This window comes from Neolamprologus multifasciatus, chromosome 23, assembly GCF_963576455.1.
Source record: "Neolamprologus multifasciatus chromosome 23, fNeoMul1.2, whole genome shotgun sequence".
Lineage (NCBI taxonomy): Eukaryota > Metazoa > Chordata > Actinopteri > Cichliformes > Cichlidae > Neolamprologus > Neolamprologus multifasciatus.
In genome coordinates, this window is record NC_140460.1 from 36,396,740 (window position 1) to 36,412,585 (window position 15,846).

The following is a 15,846-nucleotide window of genomic DNA, read 5'->3' on the forward strand; positions in this document are numbered from 1 at the left end:
TCTTCTCTCTGCGCAGGCCCCTCCTCTTCATTCATCTTCGTCTTGACATTAGGCGACTCTTCTTCTGCTGTGGAGCCATGAAGCCCATTTACAGGAACTTGTACTGAGATCTAAAAAAACTGAAAGAACAAACATACACGGACCATTTCTGATATTCAGGAAAGCCAAGGCCGACTCTACCCGACCCCCTCATCACCACCACCACCACCCACCCTCTCTGCCGCCCCTTCTGTATGGCTGGTCTCCATAGCGACGGCTGGAGGCTGAGGCGGCGGAGCGTGTCTGTCTATGCAACCCCTGTACAAAGAGCCCGGCGGAGGGCCTTCCACAAGAGGGCGCCACACCGAGCTCCATAACAGGACTCTTGTTTTCTCTCTCTCCCTCCTCCTCCTGTTCTCCGCCTTGCCAGGCCACCCACCCACCTCTCCTCCCTCCCCACTCCTCCTCTAGAGACAATGGCTCAGCCCTGTTTTAATTGAGGACTTAATCAGATGATCGGGAACAGGGAGGGGAAGGTGGGGTGGGGGGCGGGGACAAGGGGCAGGGGTGTTTTGTAGATACTTGTTAACTCTCCCAACTGGCAACACCACCCGTAAAAGACTACTGACTTAACAACCTGTCTTTCTCTCTCTCTTTCTCTTTCTTTCTCCTTGTTTTCTAGTCCGATGACTGGGTGATTTTTTTTTTTTTTTTTTAACTTTTTTTTTTTTTTTTTGTGGAGGGGGGTAGAATTTCCCCCTCCAAAAAAAAATTTCTTCAGTCCACCCTCCTCCTCCTCCTTTTTCTCCCCCTTTAAGGAGCACTAGCCTAACTGGTCTTTTTCTATGGTAGATAGTAATTTTAAGAGTTTGGAAAAGCAGAATCCTCCCTACCCGACCCCCACCCACCGAAAAAATAAAATAAAATAAAAAAAAATTTGTAATGTGAAGAATTTAGGTGAATTTAGGTTCTCCACCTTCTCCCCCCCTTTTTTTTTTTTTTTTTTTTTGTTCACAGCTTTTATGTATTTTATCTTCGTCTCGTTCTTTTCAAAGCTTTGATGTTTTTGTTTCTTAGGTTTAACAAAAAAATAAAATAAAATAAGGAAAAAAAAAAGAAAAAATAGGGAAAAAAACTTACTAGCCAAGTCACAAAGAAAATGGGTTGCACATAGACTTATGGAATTAAGTTTAATTTGTGATTTTGTTTTGTTTGTTTTTTTGTTTTATGTTTCTAATCTTGATGTAAATTTACACTATTTATAAATACATATTTATTGCTTGAAAATATTTGTTGATGGAATGCTGTTATTTTTTCCAGAGTACCTGCCATTAAATTTGAAGGAGTTTTGTCATTTTAACACGACTCCTTTTACATTTTATATATATATAAATATAAATATATATATATATAAATAAATTGCTTAGCAAGCGTTGTACAGAAACGGACATTTAAAATTGTTTTATTGTTTGAAGAATGTTTTATGATGAGTCAATAAACACAAAGTTGACAAATTATCTGCAGTTTTCTTGTTTTGTTTTTTTTTGTTGTTGTTTTGTTTTTTTGGCTTCCTGGAACATACAAAGCACATTCGTATACATTCAGTAGGAGTAAAAATACATGAAACAATGCAGGTGTCGGGTGGAGGTCTGAAACCCAGCAGACAATGTAGCTGTAGACTGACACACACAGATTCCTACACTGTATGCCAGGTTCAGAACTTAACCAGGTTCTCAGAATTTCTCTTACTTTTATTCGAGAAACAAACTCCACAGTCCCCGCATGGCCTCGGATCAACTCCGCCTGAGGCTTTTTTCCACCCAGTGGGTGGTTATTCGAGACACTTCTTAGAAATTTAAAAGGTGCGTAGTAGAGGAGATCACAGGAAAAGGGTGTAAGCTACACAGAAAACTCAAACAGGAAATAATACACTACTCCTGCTGATAAGGAATTTCAAATGCCAGTGGGGAAAAAAGAAGAGCAAAATATATTAAAAATCACCTAATCAAAGATTGTATTCAGAATAAGGCGGCTGTCAGCAGAGACCCAGTAGCCAGATGTAGCTGCTGCCAGCCCCACAGGATCTACACTGACTACTGAGCAACCGCTGGGCGCCCTGCAGCTCTGCAGCTCCGTCTGGAGCCAAAACTGGAGCCACTGTTCAGCCGAGATAGGAAATGATGAGGAGGGGAAACGACTTCAAGCTGCTTCAGACTGCTGCGGATGTAATGCAGGTGAGGATGTGGATACAGTTTGTAATGACATAGTCACACGCCAATAAATTAAAAAAAAAAACAACAGAAAACACTTCTTTTTTTAACATAGTGCTCCAACACAAAGTCCTTGAAAATGAGAGGTACATACACTTGAACACGCTCATTTTACATAGAAGCAGAGCCACTAACAATGCTGCAACAGGCAGACACCCTTTTCCCTCTTGCACCTTCACCCTGCCAATTTCCTCTGTCGACAACATTCAAAAAGGTTGTTTGCAGGAGTCTATTTTCCCACATAAGATCCTTTGGTAGTGCAACAACCCTTTTTACACTCCCTGCAACAGCGAGGAAGTCGTTTTTGGTGTTCGTGTCTTCCAATGTGTTTTAATTTGACCGAGCCACTGTGGGTAAATCACTGAAAACGTCCCAGACCACTTAGTCTCTTTTCTCCTGTACAGACTTGTTTCATTGTCTAATCTTTTCTTCTTTTTTTTTCTTAATTACTTGATCATATTAGATGTTATATAACCACCAGTGACGATGGAAAAATGTGTATTCCCTGGCTGAATGGCAGTGGTTCCTGGCTATTGCTGTGCAATATTGGTTGCAAAGAAGGTGCTGCACCAAAAACCTCCCAGTGATAGCCACGGTCACCTGGAGTTTTTCGACTTTTGTTTGCACATACTGGCTAACTATTAGCCTGAGCGGTAGGAAAACTCAAAAAAGCGAGATGCAAACTGAAAATGCAGAAGGTCTGCCAACTTTTACTTTAAAGGCAGACGGTCTTCATTTAAGGTTTTTGTTGCACTTTTTTCACCCTTCTGCTACAGGTTGGAGAGCAGCTGGCCAGTGTTTGTAAGTTCATCACTTCCATTCAAACTATGACTGCCATTACGTAATGTGCTAGGGGCCAGAGCAATCACAAGCTTTTGCCAAACAGCTTGTGAATACACATTGTTTTCTAGCGACCGTTGGTCTGTAGGCCTGCGTTACTGGGGACAATCAATTTCCCAGCGACTGCTGTAAAGTTCAAGCAATCAGTCTGGATAAACTATTTTTTGCTTTGCAACTGTAGGTTGCCAGATGGTCACCAACTGGTCTCTAGACCTGACTGACCGGGGCCTGATTCACTATATTCTAAAGTGAGTATTGAAAGTCAAACGTGCAAACTGTCTAGCACAAAATTCATAGTTCCCTTTAGGATGAATCCTATAGATTTGACATTTCATCAAGCAGCAGCATTTCCTATTTAGCAAGTTCTACTTTACATGGTAAATTATTGACATCTGTAAAACATCCTTCATGTTGAAATCTACTAAAGGAAGTGAGTACCTATTGACTTCTATTTTACAATGCCCAACTGTACAGAAGAAATTAACGTGTTTATACCTTGGGACAAAAACACTTTTGGACGCTTTTGCTAATTTTTGACTGACAGGGGGAAGCCGGTGATAGATAGTATAAAAGATGGATGTAGCTACTGTAATGCCAGGTACTGGTTTCTAAAGTCCCGCGTTGAAGCCTCAAGATGAGTATTTTTACCGTCTCCATCTTTTGGCGAAAGGGGATGGGACTCGCTGTGAAACTGCTTGCTTATTAGCTAACAAATCTCAATCTCTTAGCAAATGAGCACAGCCTGAATAAAACTCAATTCAGAAATGCAAAATACAATCTAAGCATGAAAGTGTTTAGAGGTCACATCAGCAGAAATTAATAGCTACATGTAGCTGCAGCTGCTAGTTCTATGCTAGGCTTCACTTTAGTTAATCTGCATCAAAACTGGGCCTCTTAACCTGTTTGGGCCGTTGATGCTTTTTCATATAATGTTAAATTCTGCTAACAGACCATCCACGAAGCTGGATCTAGTGTTGGTGGGTGAAATTCTAGCTCTTTATTAGTCTGTTACTTAGTGCTGATTAGCAGTTTAATAGATATATTTGGCTAACTTAGCACTCCATCTTCTTATTTCATTTTCATTACTGCTAGGTACTCAAAAATGAAATGGTGACAGCCTTGAAGCTAAAGTTGAACCTTCGAAAAGGGGTTTCACAAACCAGTGAATGACATCACAGCAGATACGTGTGTATTTTAAATATTGAACGTATGTTAGCATTTGGCTACAGGGGTTGCTGTGTCTGAACGGGACACACCGACTGAAAGAACAATGGTTCAGGTACATGTGGGAAAAGAGTTAAAGTTCCTTCTTTGTCTCGCTCTTTTTTTTTTGCTTTTTAAGCAGCACACAGTCCCTCTGCACCCACGCTGAAAACAAGATGGCCGACTGAGCCCGCTCAGGCTGGTTGTCGGCGTCCATCTTGACTGCCACAGATGGACACTGGAAGACTTCGCGCTTCCTTTTCTCCGGAGAGTCGACTCTTCTCTTTGACAGTCTGACAGGAGCCCTGGAAATAAAAAAAGATGTCTGGGTGAGAACGGCAACCGTGGCAAGAGGACAGTTTTATACTGTTGTTTGTTTCATACTCAAACAACGGCAAACATTTAAAGCAGCAGCAGGCAAAAAGTGGCGCTTATACGTGCTGTATGTGTTTTGGACAGTGTAGTACAGTGTGCCTCTCTGAAACATTTTCACTCGACACCCACAAACTATTATTCTGGCGGAGGCGTACAGGAACAAAACGAGTGTGGGCTGAAAATCGTGATTCTAGGAAACAAGATGCCAGCTGTAATGTCAGTTAAGAAGACGGAGACTTCCTGTTGGCTGTTTGACACGACCGAGGGAGGAAATGTCAGTTTTGTGCTACAAGGTTAAAATTAAAAAGTGTAGGGGGAGGAAAGGGTGTGGGGGGCTGAGGGTTTTTCTTTTTTACTCTACTTTGCCTCCATTCATCCTTCTGCCAACCCCCCCCCCCCTCCCCCCCACACACACTTTTCCTTAACATACGGTATGGTTAAGTACACTAAACTGTAACTATTCCCTCTCATTTCCCTATATATACTACCCTACAGGAATTCCACATAGCCCGGACCACCAACCAACCCCCTCAACCCGCCCCCTGCTAGTGGTCCTCAAATCCTGCCTACCTAACAAAGTCTCCCTGTGTCACAGCAGGGGATAAAGAAAGCGAGAGAGATTTAAATTAGCGGAGTGATCGATATCCCTACCCCTTCCCACTCCCACCCTGTTTTACCTTCCTCTCTGCCCTCTCTGGCATTTCCGCTTTAGTGAGAAACAGACAGGTGGCCCTGACTGCTAATTTTAAACAGGCCGATTGTCTGCCTGTGTTTCCCACAGCTATGTATAGATGCCAGCAATAAACCAAGTAGGTCAGTGTGTGACACACACACACACACACACACACACACACAAACAGGGCCCTGACCTCTAAAAATGTGTGACTTGTCCATTCATCCACTCCCACTTCTGTTGCAAAATTATCCTTCCTGATTGGCTGTCGCTGTCAGCCAATGGCAGAGCTTCCTGCTGCCCATTCATAAAACCCAGGGTCATTGAAGATAATGTGGTATGAAGGCATGTGCGAAGGAGGAGAAGCAAGCCCACTTTTTTTTTTTTTTTTGAACTTTAGCGTCATGGAGTGCAACCACGTTTTTGATGTGAGAGCATGACGTTACTTAAATGCAGATTACAGAAAAACAACAAAGCAGGTTTAGGAAATGCGAGCTCGATCTGGAAACAGTGCAATCGGCGAGTAGATTTTTTCAGCCCTTTAAATGAAAAATGGCCGACTGCAGCCTTGACACAAAAGCATCACATTCCTTTCTGTTTAATAAGTAATGAATGGTGGGCCTCTCAGACCACGATACACCCCCCCCCCCTTGTTTTCTCAGGTTCTCACTCTCTCAATCCCCTTCCATGCCTCATATTTTACTCAAAAGCTTTTTTTTCACTTTGCTTCTTCTCCTTGCTCCTCCTGTAATTACCACTACTGCTGTTTTTCTGACTTGTTTCATAGTAACCATCCCCCCCCTTCCTGAGAGCTGCGCATATATATATATATATAAAGTGTGACTGTGTCAAAGTGACTCACTTTGCGCGCAGCTTAATGTGTGACATCCAAGGCTCATAGCTGTGAAGGAGCCAGAGGAAACATTCCCATTCAATTAAGAGCACCTCATGTTTTAGGCTAATCAGCTGGTAATACTGACTGGAAACTGTTGCTTTTGATATTTGTTTTTTTAAGATCAGAACACGGAGATTTCCTCGCTAAACATTATGAAGATTAATCTCTTTGATTTGTGTCCTGTCTGCCGGAGGTTTCTTCCTGTTAAAAGGGAGTTTTTCCTTCCCTCTGTCGCCAAGTGCTTGCTCTAAGAGTTGTTTGATTATTGGGGTTTACTCTGTTTTATTGTAGGGTCCCTGCAATATAAGCGACTTGAGGCAACTGGTGTTGTGATTTGTGGTTATATAAAAAAAAACCTGAAATGAAGTGAACTGCAAGAACCCATAGGAACTGCAAAAATCTGTATAGACCTCAGAGTTTCACGACTGCCCATGAATCTGTTTGCACACAAAAACCCCCAAAATATTTGCAGGAATATTGGGTTACCATAGTGAGTTGCTACTTGGAAGTAGCAGGTTTGCAGGTCCTGTTTAAAGGGATCTTTTTGGGGGTGAACATCACGCCAAATGGCACTCAAAGCACTGTAAGAAATCCGGTGTGTATTTCCAGAAATATGGATGTAGTGATTCAAACAAATTTAGCTTGGTGTGAGCAGTTTCATCCACCAACCAAAAGTAGCAGCTCGCTGACATTGCAGCTCAGCTGAGAAGGGAAGTGGGGGACGCCATTCATGTTTCTTTCCTGTTAGGATCCCTGGTTTGAGACTGGGAGGAGATAGTGTCCCCTTATTCAACTGATCCCGAGCCCAGCTAAACGGGAGAGTTGTGTGAGTAAGTGTATCCTGTGTAAAACAAAACAAAACAAGAATCTGTGCCAAGACAAACACGCAGATCCATCTGCTGTGAAAGGGAGCAGCTGAAAGTACCCCACATTCACAAGGCATCTTACATCAACACTTTCTATATGGATAAACTCATTTTGTGGTGAAATGTCCCTTTAGCACTATTTCAAATTAAACTGCAGATAAATAGCAGCCGAGTACATGATTACTCTTAACTCTCATATCTACTTGATCGAATGTAAAATCAGTGCATGTCAGTGACGACAGACTGATACTGTTATAAAACGCAAGCATGAAAAAAAACATAAAAGCGAGGCATGTTTGTGATGGGCTATCCAAGATAACAAAAAATACCAGGAAAAAAAAAATCGAGGTGCTACCCATTGCCATGGAAACGGAGAGTAATTAGCACAGAGTGCTGTTCAGAGAAAAGCGGAGAGGAAGAGGGAGCATGATTTTGTCTGTGTGGGATGTTGGCCTGTTTTCAAGAGATGGGGAATGAGAGGAGGATGAGGAGGACATGAAGCGTCCTCCGCGCTGCAGGTTTCAGGTGTCCTTGCAGGCCGGAAGGGGGGGGGGGGGGAAGGCATTCTTTCCCTGCTCAATTTGACTAAGAAATCATCAGTTGGCTTTTTTGGAAGAAAGATCTGGGCAGATTTTCTCACTGCTGCTCTATCCAGCACCCCCCCCACACCCCCTCCTCCCTTCCTTTCCTGAAGCCTCGCTGCATGTTTATACAGAGACTGCGAGTGGAAAGCTGGGTTCAGCTGTTGATCTGGCTCATGCTGCTTACAGTCCCCCATGTACTACGGATGTGTCTGTCCATCTGTTGGTCACGTGACGTTCAGTCTCACTAATGTGATTTCTGACAAAGAGGGAGCGCGACTTTGTTTCCCAGCGCTGGATATCAAAAGCTGCTCCTCGGGCTGGGTGCGTTGATTTTTCAAAGCATGAGTAATGTTTGATATTTAACGTCGACGTCACTGAAACGGCTGGACGTTTTGATGTAGAAAGCCATTCTTTTGCATCGAATTTTGAACGTATGTTTAATATTAACAGTCGCTTTGAAATCAAGAGTCAGAAATGATAGATTTGAAGTGTGGGAAAGTCTTGGAACGACCCCACTGATAATCCAGGAGGCGTCCTGTCACCGATTGTCCCCGGGCTTCCTCACATCACTCATACCATATGACACATTTCCTTGCATAACCTTCATTACTGAACTTTTATTTATAAAGTTGACTCAGGACGCTGCTGTTTATCCCAAATGTCCCTCTGATTCATGCATTTTCACTCAGTGGCCTGCATTTTCTAGGTTTAGTGCCTTGCTCAAGGACCGTGAGTTGACCCCTCGGGGTTGCAACAGGATTGCCCCCCATGCAGAGCAGCTCTACCAGCCAGCAACAGCTCTAATCTAAATCTGATCTTTAACTAGACGATGCTTTAAAAGTGCGTTTCTCTTCCAGGTTGGAAAAACACCCACACAGTTGGTACACATTTTACTGCCGTTCTTCAACAACTCCTCAATCACCCTCCTCTCTGCAGCAGCTAATGGCAGCCAGGAGCCCACGAGCGCGTATATGCTAAGAACAATTATGCAGATGTGTGCTAAAACCACTTTGGTGGTATAATCCAACAATCAGTCCATTATAGTAATTGTCGTTAGCGAGTGGGCGATTATGGCTTCGACAGAGACGCTGAAGAACAGCCAGCCAGAGCTCTGCTGGTTTTATGCAAATTTGGCAAGCTCCATTTAATATGTCAGATGTAATGTGGCTGTATTTCTAAAATTCTGACGTTTGAGCCGGCCTCGGAGAGAGTCTGCGTGTGTGTGTGCGAGACCACCTGTGGGTTCGTAGGCAGACGTTAACGATAAAAGGAAAATTAATTGAAATAATGAACCAGGCCGCTTTTCTAAGGGACTGTGTTCGAATTATCAGACAGGGGAGGGGTCAGATTGGAGGATGGTTATGGATTTTTAATAATTTTTTTTATTTTTAAGGAACAAAAGGTCTTTAAACTTCCCAAGTACTGCAGCACAAGTGTAGCTGCTGGAAAACAGTTACATCACATGCTTTTTGCCTACGTCATGACCCGCTACGATCCATGAAGCAGGCAAAAAGCTTGTGATGTAACCCTGCTCGTGTCCTGCCCTGCAACTAAATGCAATTTCAAGGTGTTTTATTTGAAATTACAATGTCATCATTACATTTACCTAAAACTCCTTAAAGGTAGGTCCAATAGAATAAGGTGTTAACAAGCAACGTTTTTACAAGAAACAAAGTAAGTAGTGTGTAAGTAATTTGAATTTGTAGGCAATTTTCTGGTAATTTAGCGGAAAACAAAAAAGTATTTTCCCTCATTTTACATTGTAAACATGCTGTACTTTTTGGGGCATGGGCTGTATGGTAGGGTGACTTGACCATGCCCATCTTTCTTTTTCTTCGTTATTTAATAATCATTACATTGATGTGCATGAAGGATTTTCTATTATTCAGTCGGCCTTTTTATTTCACTCACGCTGAACATTACTTAACTAATTTTCTGCAAAATACCCAGAAGTTGGGCGAGGTTATGACACTTCATAATACGGCCGTCGCCTCAAACAGTACAGCATGCTTGAGCTGTTGTTTGTTTTTCTGCTAACTTACGACTTAAAGTATAATTACTTGTTTCCTGTAAAAACCTGATTTGTTACCCTACTAACTCTAAGTATTTTAAATAAGTAAATTACATTGTAATTTCAAAGAAAATACACTGAAATTCCATTTAATTACAGGTGAATTACACCCTAAGTCATGGGCTGTTTTATGAGTTGTTACCTTGTGTCTTTGTGACAGGCTTTCATATCCAGAAAAGCTAGACTGTATCACCAATGTATCCTTTAAGAGGAAAACTTTAAATATGGCTTGTTACAGCTAGCAAGAACTGAATAGGATTTCTCTAAGTGGCCATTTTAAGCCAGGAATTCCCCATAATTTTAAATATATCAGACATTTATCAAACAAACAGAGTTTACCTTAACGTTAACAAGTTCTCAATGTAATTCTACAAATAAAATCAGGTTTTGTCTTATTAAAAATCTCCAAAGGAGTCATTTTTACACGTTCTCTAAATCATTTGACTCAGCTAAACATCTGAGGTAAACTCATTAACAGCACTTTTTGTCTTTTTTTTGTGGAATCACTGCGAACTTTTTATTATTATTATTATTATTATTATTATTATTATTATTATTATTATTATTATTATCGACATTTGTAGTTCTCCTGCACTCATAAGTCATCTGACTCCGTTTGTCCAGTTGTAACGCATCAGCTGGGAGCTTAGGGGTGTCATGTGAGGAGGCAGCATGTCAGCAGCAGCAATAATGTGGTTACCGTAAAAAGGAAGGCAAGGAATGTATCCTAAATTCAACCCCGGTCCTCCTCCTCCTCCCTTTCAGTCATGGGTTCTCCGCTGGGTAATCGCATACCAAAAACACAAGAATTTCCCCCTCTCTCCTCTCCAGGCAGGGGCTACCTCCCTCCCTTCCCTCTTTAGTGTAAAGCGTGATGAATTTCACCCGGAACAAACCGGAAACTTTATGTGTTTGAGAGTTTTTTCTTTCTTTTTTGTTTTCTTTCGTTTTTTCTGGTTTGAATTAGACTAAATATAGAGACGAGCATACTTAGTAATAGGAAATGAATAATATGATATATGTTTAGTAATATCAAAAATAACTGCAGTCCAAACATGTCATTATTCATATTAACTCAATAGGCGACTTGATTAATTGATAGTAGAATGGCTGAATTATTTTATTTATTAATTAAGCTGTAAAGTAATTTCAAAGCAAACATATAGAATTAACTATATTATAATCTTATATAATCTTATAATCTTATCTGACAGCCAATATGGGAAAGGAAAAAAAAATGCGATGATATTCTGGGTAAATATTGCGAGTTTGTGCGGCTCTTATTCTGAAACTCGCAACCGGATTTGCGTGCCTTGGTGTCAGAGTTTTGACGGCGGTGGCATCGGTTCTGAGAGCGGTTTCCAAACTGCTCTTAATGTGAAAAATAGAGAGAAAACGCCGGGCGCATTCCTGAGACTCAGAGACATCCATGCCCGACCGACACAGACACAACTTGTAGTCTGTGTGTGTGCATGTGCAGGCGTGTGCGCCCGCGCAAGAACCGTGCGTCTCTGCGTGGGTGGAGAGCTTGTAGACCACACACTTTGCGCATTGCCCCCCCAATCCCCCCCCAACACACACACACTCACAGGACCGAGTACCACACTTGGCACTCAAAGTAACTAAACATTCAAGTTGACAAAAAGAAAAACACAACTTGAATGTTGAGCAGCACTTAAGATATGTCTTTGGGTTTTTTAAAAAAGTGCGTAAAAATGCCCCCCTGGTTTTTTTTTTTGTTAACCAAGTGGTGAGACTGAAATGTGCTCCATGGAGAAGCTCCGCATGGCCAAAAGCAGAGCACAGCCGAGGTGATGAGGTGGGCTTTGACCAGCGTGAGCGTTCACTTGAGGAAACTGGTGTTAAATAATAACAATAAATAACATTAATAACAATAACAACAACAAGAGCACGGTATTGTTTTCACGGTTTTCCCGTCCGATCACACTCCGCGTTGCGCAATCTGCATGGATAAAGCTGTGAACGGCGGAATGGTGCCGACAAACGAGAGAGAGAGAGAGCGAAAGAAAGTCTATTAAAGTTGCTTTTCTCCAGCACGGGCTGAGGCAGCAGCAGCAACACTAACGGCCGGTGAAAGTTGTTGTGCCTTCCCCGGAGATAGAACGCGTCGTTATGAAAAGTGGCTCCACTTACCGTGGCTGGCTCTGCTGGCCGCATGTCCCCATGAGAACACTGTGCGTGTGTGCACAAGACGCATGCCGATACTAGCGGTCGGAAGCGCAGCGCGACACGTCAACGCGTGCTGCTTCCCATATCATAAAAGAGGAGGAGGGGTAGTGGTGGTGCTGGGGAGGGGGGGGGTCTTCAGCTGCTGCCTTGGTGGTGCACTAACTGGGGTCCGGGGAAGTCTGGGTTTGGGGGTTGTTGGGGTCCGATGTAGAAGAAGAATATATATATTTATATATATATATATATATATATATATATATATATATATATATATATATATATATATATATATATATATATATATGCGCTGTAAGAGCGCAACAAGCCACAAGTGGCTGTGGATAAATCAGTGTCCTTAAATCAGGTTGGTCTCTAAATCCACCAGGCTGTTATTGAAGCCGAGCCAGGACTTCTTATGAGAATTTCTGAATTTCAGAGGAAGGGGGGGCGGGGGGGGGTGTTTGGAAAGCATGTGACCACCAAGAACTCCAAAGCAGAGTCTTTAGGGAAAAAAATTGTGCATTTACCTCGCACAACTTGTATAATAAACTAATTTGAAGCCTTCATGAGTGCAGATCTCTGGTGCATGGTTCTATTATTTTATTTAATTAATTATTTCCATTTCAATTATTGGCCACTTAACAATAGTTCAGCCAATCAGCGGTCAAGAAGCAAACCTAGCGCTTCAGAAATACATATTCACTGACATCCTGTTTTTTAGTCCGTTTTTCTATTGAACATTTTGGATTAAACTCCCCCCAAAATCTCAGAATCGTAGATGCAGGTGTGAATGGTGTTCTGTCACCTGATGATTCACTGCTTAATCTCTCATTTTACAAGACTGCAGGCATTGCTAGATCACTCACCCTTCTTATGGGGGAAAAAAAGAGGATCCCTTGTAGACACACATGGGTGACATGTCTCGGGACTGAGTTGCTACAGGACTCGTGGCTCATCCCTTTTGTTTCATGGATAATGTGCCACATGGGCATTTAAGTAACCAGTGCATGCATTTTCAATCTTTCCTATTGTATGCAGCAGTATATAATTTCATTAACCCCCCTCCCCCCAGCAGAACTCATCTTTACCAAGCCTGTTGGTGATGTTCCCACCCTGCACTCAGCCTGAATGAATCCTGCAGCAGTGATGCCAGTCCAGTGGCACGCTGCTGTTTTTAATTGAAGAGCTAACAAGAGTGAATGGTGTCATCTGCAGAGGAAGGAAGCCTGGGAGATTTGCACTCCTGCTGCTGCTGCACTGTGAAGCCAAACGGCTGGCATCTCTCATCTCACACACACACTCTCACTCTCTCTGCAGCAGCGACTCCACACCGAAGCACGGGCAGCACGAGACACACACAGGCATACAAATGGGCACTCAGGCTGTATGCGCACGTACATCACACTGAGGAACACAGAAACATCAAGCACTTACCTATGAGCTCCATCCAGACTGTTAAAGCCCGGGGCAACCCCCACCACCCCTCCCCTTCGCTCAGACGCAGTCATCTGCCTCTGTTAGTCTTCTTCTCCTCCTCATCTCTACCTCTTCACTCACTTTCTTCTTCTCCTTCCTATCTATCTCTCTCTCGCTCTCGAGGTGTTCCCCCTGTGCAGCTCTCCTTGGCTGTTTCTCTCTGTCTCTGCTCGCTGCATCCTTCCCTCTCTCTCTCTGCTCTCCACCAGTCTCTACACGGATCTTTTAAGTCTACCAACCTCTTCACTGATCAATGGACAGCCAGCGAAGCAAGCTCTGCTGCCTCCACCTCCCCCAGCTTTGTGCGTGCATGCGTGTGTGTGTTTGTGTGTGCGTTTCGCTGCAAGGAGAGGAGGCTTCCAACCCACACACCACTCTCCAGAGCTCTCAGCCTCCACACTGCCTCATCAGTTGACCACTCTACACCCCTACGCATCAATTGCGTGCATGTGCGTGTGCACGCCTACACACAGCAGGACCATTAAAAGCTTACATTTTAGTGTCACCTGAAGTAGATTTTTGTTGGTGGCGGTGGGGGAGTGTGTATGTCTTAAGAAGGGCAGTAAGGTATCCTCAGCAAAGAGCTCCGAACACCTGTGACTCATCACGATTCCCACAGAGCAGCCTTTAATGGGTGCAGATACATCCATCGCTTCCAGAAACCAGGTGGATTTTCAGTTCAAAAGGTATCTGCAGGCCATCTGGGCAATTCTGGTGAGCGGCTAATCTTGTTAGGATGTTCTCAGCGTAACTAAACACAACAGAAATACCCTCATTTGCTCATTTCTTTGAGGAGGGGGTTTGAAAATTTACCCAAGATGCGCAGAGAAAAAAAATCGAAATGTTCCCAATTTCGAAGAGTTTCTAGAAATTAAAAAAAAAAAGTCTGATTTAGGGGGGGAAAGGAAGCCATTTTTGATATTAAGAGAATCTGAGCAACCTGCACTGCAACAGGGTTATAAATAGTGATCTAAATTCATCCTGCGCTGACTGCCGTGTGAGGCGGAGAAGCCATCGGATGAGAATAAACGCAAGTGATCCAGTGGCGGCCTCACGAGGGGGTTAAATCTAATAACAGCAGAGCAATGGCCGGTCAGAGGCCCCAGACTGCTAGGCTGTGACCAAGCTCGGAGAAACAGCTGTTCAGAGCTTTAAAAATAATAAAAGAAATATTTGCTTTCTATCACATTTTTGATGTTTCCTGCAACTGCAGCTGCAAATATCAGAGCTCTGTAATGAGCAATGATTACATCGTGGCTCAACGAGCAAGGAATGCTGACTGACAGGTGACAGGTACTATTCAAAATTGCAATGATAATGAGCGCTTAGCGGGAAAGATGGAGGTAAAAATAAGCATGGAGCATAAATTCAGAGACCTTTTTGGTGTAATTACAGTCACGTGTACGTGTCACGTGGCCAGTGCAAAAATGGCCTCCAAAAAGAGGCTGAAGGCCATACTGTTATCATACTAAGAAAGGTGGATGAAGCCTGGAGCATCACCTCAAAAAAAGGCATGTTTGGTAGGAAAATAAGCCAAAATATGACAATAAACTTTCAGGTTTTTTGTCTTACTAGTCAACAGAAAACTGATTGGATGACATCGGGTTGAATTCAAGTCTTCTTTTTTTAATGGTAGCCTTTCAGGTCAGGAATACTTTTAATTTTTCACTTTTTAATCAGGGAAGTCTTTTTAAAGGCAGTGACTGACCTACCAGATTTACCCCTGGAAACAACATCCTCAGACATCTTTTTGTTTGTTTGCTGGCTTATCAGAGGCATTTCATTAATAAATAATCGTCACAAAAATGACGAAGATGAGCTGCGGACAAATCAACTCAGGCTGTGTTTTGGGAGGGATTTCCTGAGGGAGGGGGCAGAGCTGTGGAGATCGGTTCGGGTCCTGCGTGGTGTTGACAGGAAGGAGTGTGGTGATGGAACAGTTTGTTGAGGTGAGGTAAGTGTGTGGGGGGGGGGGGCTGTGAGTAAAGAGAAGGACTTTGAAATCGATCCACTGCGGGGCAGGAAGACAGTAATACCAGAGGGCAGCGGTGATGTGATCAGGAACTGGTGAGCAGGCGTACTGTACCGTTCTCAATATACTGGAGTTTATTTAGGAGCTTGGATGAAGCTGCAGTAGTGACTTGTGGACGAACTAAAGCATAGGATCACATTTGCGGCTAGAGTGAATAATAATGGATTGGATTTTATATAGCGCTTTTCAATGCCACTATTCATTCACAAACTGGTGGAGGCGAGCTACGGTTGTAGCCACAGCTGCCCTCGGGCAGACTGACAGAAGCGAGGCTGCCATATCGCGCCATCGGCCTCTCTGGCCAACACCAGTAGGCGGTAAGTGTCTTGCCCAAGGACACAACAACCCGGACGAGCCCGGGGATCGAACCGGCGACCTTCCAGTTACAGATA

General features: G+C 43.1%; 1 protein-coding gene and 1 long non-coding RNA gene across 3 annotated transcripts in view; one reads left to right on the forward strand and one right to left on the reverse strand.

Annotated features, from left to right (window-relative positions):
* The window catches only part of LOC146492093 (lysine-specific demethylase 6A-like), a 36,653-nt gene extending 34,369 nt beyond the window's left edge, over positions 1 to 2,284 (forward strand). For both annotated transcript variants that reach the window (XM_085150830.1, XM_085150831.1), the window contains one exon: positions 17 to 2,284. In XM_085150830.1, coding sequence (XP_085006956.1) covers positions 17 to 46 — 30 coding nt within the window. In that variant the 3' untranslated portion in view covers positions 47 to 2,284. The remainder of the gene's footprint in view (positions 1 to 16) is intronic.
* On the reverse strand, positions 1,426 to 14,881 carry LOC146492094 (uncharacterized). The gene is made up of 2 exons (XR_014872305.1): positions 13,381 to 14,881; positions 1,426 to 4,597 (listed from the first exon to the last, which is right to left on the reverse strand). It is a non-coding gene; the product is annotated as an uncharacterized LOC146492094 (long non-coding RNA).
* Positions 14,882 to 15,846: the final 965 nt, after the last annotated feature.